Source organism: Plasmodium gallinaceum (assembly GCF_900005855.1).
Source record: "Plasmodium gallinaceum strain 8A genome assembly, contig: PGAL8A_v1_76, whole genome shotgun sequence".
Classification (NCBI taxonomy): domain Eukaryota; phylum Apicomplexa; class Aconoidasida; order Haemosporida; family Plasmodiidae; genus Plasmodium; species Plasmodium gallinaceum.
In genome coordinates this window covers 1,488,055-1,497,811 of record NW_021628238.1, presented here as the reverse complement: position 1 = coordinate 1,497,811, position 9,757 = coordinate 1,488,055, and the positions used below count along the sequence as shown (strand labels likewise).

The following is a 9,757-nucleotide window of genomic DNA, read 5'->3' as shown; positions in this document are numbered from 1 at the left end:
TATTTTAGGAGAATATTCAAATTTAAACAATGAATTAGAAAAAAATAATATAACTGATGATAATAGCAGAAACATATGTGATGATATAAATAATATACATAATGAAAACTGTAAAGAAAAAAAAAGTGATAATAATAAATTACAGAATATGAAAAAAATATATAATAATGAATTAATTTCTGATTATCAATTAAAGTGGTTAATTAACTTTGATGAAGAAATTAATGATGCATTAAAAGCTGATTATAACAAAAATATAGATATAGAAAAAACAAAAGAATTTTTTAATATACTTAAAAAGAATTACATATTAAAAACTAATAATAATGAAAATGAAATAAGATGTGCCAAATGTAAAAAGCTTTTCCATAATATAAAAGATGTCCCTAATCATATTTTTACTAAACATAATCAGATTAAAATGAAATTAATAACTGAAACTGAAGTAGAAATTATGAAAAAAAATTTTTTTGAAGCTCCTCATAGTTTTCACTTTTTTTATATGATGGAAAAAAAATATAATTCATATTCAAGAAATTATTTATCTAAAAATTTTTATAAAAGAAATAAAAATTATAAAAATGAAAATTTTCATTTAATACCGAAAAATGCAAAAAATGATTATAAAGATGTTGATGAACCTAATTTACCAGTTTTTGAAAACTTGAAAAATGACATAAAAAAAAAAAATGATTTTTATGATGATACGTAACCAAAATTATAATAAAGATTTTCTTTTTTTCCTATAAGCTAAATATATTCCTATGTTCTATAAATACATATATATATATATTACAGATTTTGTTTTAACTTTTAGATAAAAAAAATAAAAAATTTGGAATATAAGCATTCAATTTATCAAAAGAAAAAAAAAAAAAAAAAAAAATATATTTACTTTTTTTTATTAAAATTTAATAATCTTATATATATATATATATATGTATAAGAAAAGTATTTCAAAATTTTATATTTTGTTTCTCTTTTTTTACTACTTAAGTTACAAAATTAAATAAGTGTGTATTTAATAAATTTTTAATAATTATTAAGAGAACAATATTGCATATATATATATATTTTTTTTTTCTAGATAAAATATTGTATGATATTTCATATTTAAAAAATTGTTTTTTAAAAGGTTTTTTTTTTTTTTTTCTTAAGTTGAAATATTAAAAATTAAGTTTGTTACACCTTTATGTTTGTACAAACTTACATCATCTTATAAATGAAAAAAAATATTTAGAGTTTCATTTATAAATAATTTCTTGTATTCTTATAAACGTTTTCTTTTTGTTCACACATCTATAATTTGTTAAAAGAAAGGACAAAATAAAAGTAATATAATATATAAAATATTAAGAATATATATAAAAAAAAAAATATATATATATATATATAATACAAATATCTCTATATCAAATAAAATAGTTATTATAAATGTTTCTCATTTTCATAATTATAAAAATTATCTTTTTTAGAATCAATATGTATGAAAAGATAGTGAAAGATTGTTAACATTTAAAAACACGTAATTTAAAAGAAAAAAAAAATAACTATTTTCTATATCTAATATTTTAATTTACTTAATCGATTTTAAATACAATAAAATAGTATATATTATTGCTTTAGTAAAAATATTTTAAATTTCTTTTATTACATATTTAAAATTTTTATATAATTTAAATATAATTAAAAAAAAAAGCATGTAATAAAATAATTATTATTACTCATAAATTTTTTTTTAAAGTAAAGAATTTTTCATAAATAATAATTTATCAATTTAATATTTTAAATATAATAGCATATATTAAGAATTACTATTTTTTTTTTTTTTTTTTTTTAAATTGAATACAAATTATAGATAGCAATTTTTTTTTTTTTTTTTTTTATTACTTACATATATACATAAAATTTTTTTTTTTTTTTTTTTTTTTATGTTATATATATATTATTACTTAAAAATATATTTTTAAAAATATATAGAAAAGAAAGTTTTTAAAAATATATTTTTTATAAATTTTTATATATACTTAATTTAACAGAAAAAAAATAATACACAAGTATAATGAATTTTCTATAAAATTAAAATGAATGACAAAAATTATGTAAATAACGCTAAAAATGTTGAAAAAAATAATCATTTAATAAAAGAAAAAATTAGTAAAACTAATAATATAAAGAATATAACAAGAAAAGAAAGTATCAATTCTTTTAAAAATAATTCAAAAAATGATAATGATACAAGTGAATTAAATAATGATTATAATAAAAATACAGATTTAAATAAAGAAGAAAATGATAATAGATATGAAATAAAATATGAAGTAACTAATTCTAATTCAAACAGTAATTCTACTACAGCTCTAAAAAAAATGAACGGTCATTCGAATATATATGAAAAACCATCAGAAGAAAATAATATTAATAAGAAAAATGATAAGCACATTTATGAAAACGATGTAAATACAAATTTAAATGATACAAATAGAAAAAGTGAAAAAAATAATAAAGAGGAAGTAAGTAGCAGAAAAAGGGATAATGATTATGATAAAAAAAAAGAAAATAGCGAAAAAAAATTTAGTGAGTTAGGAATAGAAATAAACAAATTAGTAGAAGAAAAAAAAAACAAAGATAAAAATGAAGAAACAGTAGTAAATAGTGAAATTAATGAAAAAAAAAATAGAAAAAGAAGTAAAGAAATGTTAAATAATGAAATAAATGAGAAAATGAAATTGAATAAAGAAAAGACAAAATCAAACGAACATCATAGTTCTAGTATAGAGCAATACAAAAGCAAAAGTAAAGAAAAAAGTAGACATAGAAGTAAAGATAGATACAAAAGTAAAAAAAGGCACAAAGGTTTCTCCTCCAGTGGTGATGAACTACATTCATCTAAAAGAAAGAAAAGTATAAATCGAAGCAAAGAAAGAAGTAGGAATAGAAGTAAAAATAGAAGTAAAGAAAAATATAGGAATAGAAGTAAAGAAAAAAGTAGAAATAGAAGTAAAAATAGATATAGAAGTAAAGAAAAAAGTAAAAATTTAAGTAGTAGTAGTAGCTTAAGTAGTGAAGAAAGACATTATCACAAAATAAAAAAAAAAATAAAAAAAAAAAATTTACGCAGTAGTAGTGATAGAAATTCAAATAAAAGTTCAAGTAAAAGCGTACATGAAAAAAATGAAAGATCTGTTTCAAGTGAAGTAATCAAAAATAAGGAAGTAAAACAAAAAAAAAAAACTAAATGGGATACAGTTGATGAAAGTTTACTTAAAAATAATTTATTAGATAATGGTATGAATAGCTTACTTCAAAAGCAAAATTTAGCATTAACAAATAGTTTAGCACAAAATAGTAAAGTTACACAATTAAATAGAAATCCATATGAAATGGAGAATGATAAGAGACAAAGGAAGTTATATATTGGTAATATACCACCAAATTGCAAACAAGAAGATGTTATAGATTTTTTTAATGGTGCATTATTAGCAGTTATAAAGGATACAAGTTTAGATGTAAAAATCGGTGATATTCAATTAATGCCAGTAATAAAATGTGAAATATTTAATATTGATTCAAGATTTTGCTTCTTAGAATTTAGAACAATAGAAATTACATGGTTATGTTTAAAATTAGATTCCATTTCTTTTAATAATTATTGTTTAAGAATTGGTAGACCTCACGATTATGTACCCCCACCAGAAGGAGATCCTGCACTTACTGCTGTATTTCCTGATATTGATATGAAAATATTTGATATGTTAAAACCAAGTAAAAATGTATATGTTAAAAGTGGTGATGATGATAACAAATTATATATACAGAATTTACCACATGATTTAAAAGATGATCAAATAAAAGATTTATTAGAACAATTTGGAAAATTAAAAGCATTTAACATAATAAAAGATCTTAATACAGGTTTAAATAAAGGATATGGATTTTTTGAATATGAAGATAGTGCTTGCACACAAGTTGCCATTCATGCTTTAAATGGTTTTGTGTGTGGACAAAATATTCTTAACGTGAAAAAAGCTACATTTAATAAAAATCAAAATAATATATATGCACAAAATCCGAATAATATAAGTATTGCTAACAATGTAGAAGTACCTGTATCACTTTTACCAAATTCTATTTCTCAAAAAATTTTGAGTAATTCAATTATAGGATTACAAATTCAAGCATCTAGAAAAATTGGGGAAAAACCATCAAGAGTAGTTCAATTAACCAATGCTGTTTTTCAAGAAGATTTAATTATTGATAGTCAGTATGAAGAAATTTTAAGAGAGGTTAAAGAAGAAGCTGAAAAATATGGTCCATTGCAAAATATTGTAATACCTAAACCAAATAAAGATTTGTCATATACGGAAGGAGTAGGAAAGATATTTCTTCATTATCAAGATGAAACTACAGCAAGAAAAGCCCAATACATGTTTAATGGAAGACTTTTTGAAAAAAGAGTAGTATGTGCTTCTTTTTATTCAGAAGATAAATTCTTAAAGGGAAAATATGTCTTATCATAATATAAATAAAAGTTAATATATGTATTTACTAGAAATATTTTTATAAAAATGGAATATTTTATGTATTATTTTATTCAAAAAAAAAATAAAAAAAAAAAAAAAAAAACTTTAAATGAATATTTTACATATTCTGTCGAAAAATGTATGTACATTTACTTGTAAATGTGAAAAAATAGAAAAAAAAATTTATAAATTTTTAAAAAAATGGAAAAACTTTCAATTAAATACCTGAAACGTTTAACACACTTTGTAAAATAAAAAAGAAAAAATATTATTTGTTACAAGCATATATATATATATATATACAGAAATAATTTGAATATGAATATATATAAAAAGTAATTTTCCAAAATAAAAAACATAGTAAAATATTTATAAATGAAATATTACTTAATTAACTCGTAAAAACAATTTTTTTTTTTTTTTAATATATATATATATATATATATATATATATATATATATATATATATATATATATATATATATATATATATATATACATAATCAATAATTTTTTATTGGTAATAATTTATCGGAAAAACTTTATATATAAAAAAATTTTAAATATTTTTAATGTCAAAAAATAAATTACAAAAAGAGAAAATTATACGTCCTATACTTGATATAAATAAAAATAATGTACGCTGTTATAAGTTTGTAAATTTCTTTTAAGGTAGAAAAGAAAATAATTTTTAACAAAGCAAATATAAAATATAATAATTGAATACTTTTTTTTTTTTATAATAACTTACATTTAATAAATAAAATACTTCTATTACATTAAATGAAAATGGTATATTCTTAAAATTTTAAATGTATAATTGTTATATGGAAAAATGTATCGAATAACATTTTTTTATTTATATCTGCTTTTAATATTTCATATTAGTATACACCAACAATTACGTTTTTAAAAGAATTCATTCCAAAAAGATATGAGTTAAATTATCATATACTTAATGATCTTCTATATAAATAATAGTTACATTTTTCTTATCAAATTAAAAAAAAAAACATATAAATACACGTTTTATTTTTTAATTTTTTTTCTTTAAACGAAGCTTCTTTTTAAATAAGTATCCATTTAATTTTATGTCTATTTTTTTAAAATAACTATTTAAACTATTGTATATATGTACATAAATATATATATACATATAAAAAAATATACTGAGTATTACATGAAATAAAATTTGTTTTTTTTTATAAGGTACAGTTTCATTTTTTTTTTTTTAATTATTACATTATTAAATGTTTTTAATATTTTCTTTAAAAAAATAATAAAATTATATTTTAAAATATATATTCTTAATTGAAAATAAATTCAAAGATAAACGTGTAACAAATTAAAAATTTTAAACATTTTCGTTTTTTAGTAATATAAAAAATTATAATAATAAAAATGGGGGTATATATAAATATGTATATATATATATATACATATATATATATATATATATTTATATATATATATATGCATACTATATATTATTATATGATGAAAACTATTGTATTTTGAAAAATATATATATATAAAATTTTTTTTTATAAAATAAAAATTTACAATATCATTGTCTTAAAAAGGTAATACATATTAACAATAATTAAATTCTTGATATTAAAATAAAAAAAAAAAAAAAAAAAAAAAAAAAAAAAAAAAAAAAAAATTTTCCAAATAATCAGCAACCTAAAAAAAAAAAAAAAAAAAAATAAATATTTAAGGAGGATTTATAAAAGTGAAAGTACAATATATTAGTGAAGGGATATATACATAAAATGTTTTCATTTAGTTTCATATATAATTTTTAATATGTAATTCGTAATTATTTGTTTTTTTTTTTTTTTTTTTAAATTACTTCTAAAGGCATTTCTTCAATTTGTGTACTATAGTATGATTCAATTTTTTTTAATTTATCTTTTTCTTTATCGTCATTTGTAACAAAATTAATTGCAACTCCTTTACGACCAAATCTTCCTGAACGACCAATTCTACAAAAAAAAAAAAAAAAAATTAATAAACGAATAATATACCTTAAAAAATATAGGGTAATAAATATTTACATAAAATAGTTATTAGATTAAAAAAAAAAAAAAAAAAAAAAAAAAGCTTTATAAATTAATACCTATGAATATATGTATCTGGTGAGCATGGTAAGTCATAATTAATGACTAAAGAGACTTGTTGTACATCAATACCTCTTGCTAATAAATCAGTTGTTACTAAAACTCTTGTCGATCCTGATCTAAATTCTCTCATAATTAAATCTCTATCCTTTTGATCCATATCTCCATGCATACAAGAAACGGTGAAAAGACGATTGTGCATTTCTTGTGTTAAAATATCAACTTTTTTTCTTGTGTTACAATAAATAATTGATTGGGTAATAGTTAAAGTTTCATATAAATCACATAAAGTATCTAATTTCCATTCTTCTTTTTCTACAGCAACATAAAATTGTCTAATACCTTCAAGTGTTAACTCATCCTTCTTAACTAATATAGTTTTAGGATCTCTCATAAATCTAGTGGTTAATTCTAAAATTTCTTGTGGCATAGTAGCAGAAAATAAAGCAACTTGAATATCTGGAACTAACTTTTTAAAAACTTCATAAATTTGTGCTTTAAATCCTCTTGATAACATTTCATCAGCTTCATCTAAAATAAATAATTTTAATCTATCTACACCCAAATGTCTTTTATCAATCATATCATAAACTCTTCCTGGAGTACCAACAACCATATGTACTCCTTGTTTTAATTTGTCAATATCTTCTCTTACAACAGTTCCTCCTACACAAGCATGACATTTTACTTTTAAATAATCTCCCAAAGCCAAAACAACCTATATATATATATAAAAGCATATAAAGAAAATAATTAAATATTATTTCTATTTTTAAATTGTATGCATGTATTTATATGCATATTTTTTTTTTTTTTTATTTATAAAATTTTATTTTTTAAATGAATTATATTTTCAATAATTACCTTTTGTATTTGTTGAGCTAGCTCACGAGTTGGAGCCAAAATTAATGCTTGACATGCAACATAATCATAATTTATTAATTGTAAAGAAGAAATTACAAAAGTTGCTGTTTTTCCTGTTCCTGATTGAGCTTGACCTATGGTATCATATCCATTCAAAATTGGTTTAATACCCCTTTGTTGAATAGCTGATGGTTTTTCAAAACCATAAGAATAAATACCTCTTAAAAGCTTTTCATTTAAACCTAATGCATCAAATGTATCAACAATTTCTTCTGTATTTCCTTCAATATCATTTTCATTATTAAATTTTTCCTCTTTAGCACTCATTTCTACTTATTCTGAAAAAAAAAGTTGTATATATATATATATATATTTTTACAAATAAATATATATAAAAATTGAAAAAAAAACAGTTTATATATTATATGAATATGAAAATTAATATAAGTATAAATGAAATAAATACGAATGTAATAAATTCATCATACATGAAAATATTTTACTAAATTAAAAAAAAAAAAAAAATTAAATAAACTTATATATTTATATAATAAATATTCTATAAACATATAAAATTTTATTAATTAAAAAAAAATTCACATATTTATAAATATATTTATATATTTATTTAAATTTGTATTTATATACATTATAAAATCAATACATATAATATATATATATATATATATATATATATATATATATATATATATGAAGCAAACATAATGAATATATATAAATATATTTATATAATGTGCGTACTTATAGTAATAACTACCTAATAAAGTATATAATTTAAAAAACATTGATAAATTATTAAAATGAACTTAATAAATAAACAAATATAAAAATACTTATATAAAATAGAAGCAAATATTTTTATTATAAACTTTATATATATATATATATATATATACTTACTTATATTTTTTTTTTTAATTTTTACTTAAAAATAAATGTATATCTCTTGATATTCAAAAAGAATTAGAAAAAGAAAAAAAAATAAGATGTATTATTTTTGTTTAAATATTTATTTTAATGTTATTTTTATAAAATCTGGAAATAACAATTATATTATATATTATATGTATATATAAATATATATATATACATATATATATATATATATAAACTTAAATTGTAAGAATTAAAAAAAGTTTTTTATATATTTATATATTTTTATGTATATGTATAAATATATATATGGGGGTTCATGAAGGTATACTTCTTTATGTACAAAATTTTGTTCAATTTTTTTTTTTATAAATAAATGCAAATAAGAAATTTTATAAATATAATTTTATATCTATATAAATGTTACTGTTCAATGTTATTTTAAAGGAAAATCACTTTTTAATATAAAATTAAATATTTTTATTTAAAAAAAAAAAAAAAAAAAAAAAAAAAAAAAAAAAAAAAAAATGCTGCTGTTGATGCTCATGTAATTAGGTAAATAATAAATATAAATAAAAATGTAAATATATATATATATATAAATAAATAAAAATGTAAATATATATATATAAATATATATATATATATATGTTTGAATAAATATAATAAATATATTTTTTATGATTCTTTATATTACATTTGTAAATTAATAAAATAAATTATTTTTTAAAAATTTTTATAAAATGATACAAATAAAAATAAATTATATTGAAGAATAAAAAAATTTTTTGGTGCTGTTATTAAAGAACATTTTTATAATAAGCTTTATATAAACGTTGCATTTTTTATTAAGGAAAAATAATTATAAAATTACATGAAATAAAAAATGTGCTTAAATTTAGTAATAAAAATATAGCTATTCAAATGTAGTAAATCAACAGTTTTTAAGCTTTCGATCAAAAGAATATGTATTTACTCATATATTTTCTTTGAAAATATTTTATGAAAAAATTTTTTTTTTTTATCACTGTCTAGATATATATATTCATATATTCTCAAAAGTTATATTTTTAATACCATAAAAGGGTACTATAACTGCATATAAACTTATAAAAGTTATTAAGAAAAACTATTAAGGAAAATATATATATTTTATTAAAAAAGAGTACTCTATTTTAAATTGAAAATACTTTTTCTTTTTAATAAATATGTTTTTCATGAAAAAATAAATACATACTTATTTTTATTTACTGGAGTAAAAAGTGGTTCTTTTTTATTTTATTTATTTATTTATTTTTTTTTTTTTTTGTTATTATATAGGATCTAAATGTTTTAAGTTTTTAATTGCAAAA

At 17.5% G+C, this 9,757-nt stretch overlaps 3 protein-coding genes across 3 annotated transcripts; 2 read left to right on the top strand and 1 right to left on the bottom strand.

Moving 5' to 3' along the window:
* Nucleotides 1–4: 4 nt before the first annotated feature.
* Nucleotides 5–712, top strand: PGAL8A_00228300 (conserved Plasmodium protein, unknown function; the record flags this gene model as incomplete). The annotated part of the gene is made up of 1 exon (XM_028671005.1): nucleotides 5–712. A coding segment is annotated over one exon (708 nt), but the record flags the coding sequence as incomplete, so codon positions are not given.
* Nucleotides 713–2,084: 1,372 nt separating this feature from the next.
* Nucleotides 2,085–4,520, top strand: U2AF2 (splicing factor U2AF large subunit, putative; the record flags this gene model as incomplete). The annotated part of the gene is made up of 1 exon (XM_028671004.1): nucleotides 2,085–4,520. One exon carries the CDS (start codon nucleotides 2,085–2,087, stop codon nucleotides 4,518–4,520), a length of 2,436 nt encoding a protein of 811 aa, XP_028527700.1.
* A 1,850-nt stretch (nucleotides 4,521–6,370) lies between these two features.
* eIF4A (eukaryotic initiation factor 4a, putative) lies at nucleotides 6,371–7,838 on the bottom strand (the record flags this gene model as incomplete). Its single annotated transcript, XM_028671003.1, has 3 exons — nucleotides 6,371–6,512; nucleotides 6,647–7,365; nucleotides 7,512–7,838. 3 exons carry the CDS (start codon nucleotides 7,836–7,838, stop codon nucleotides 6,371–6,373), a joined length of 1,188 nt encoding a protein of 395 aa, XP_028527699.1.
* Nucleotides 7,839–9,757: the final 1,919 nt, after the last annotated feature.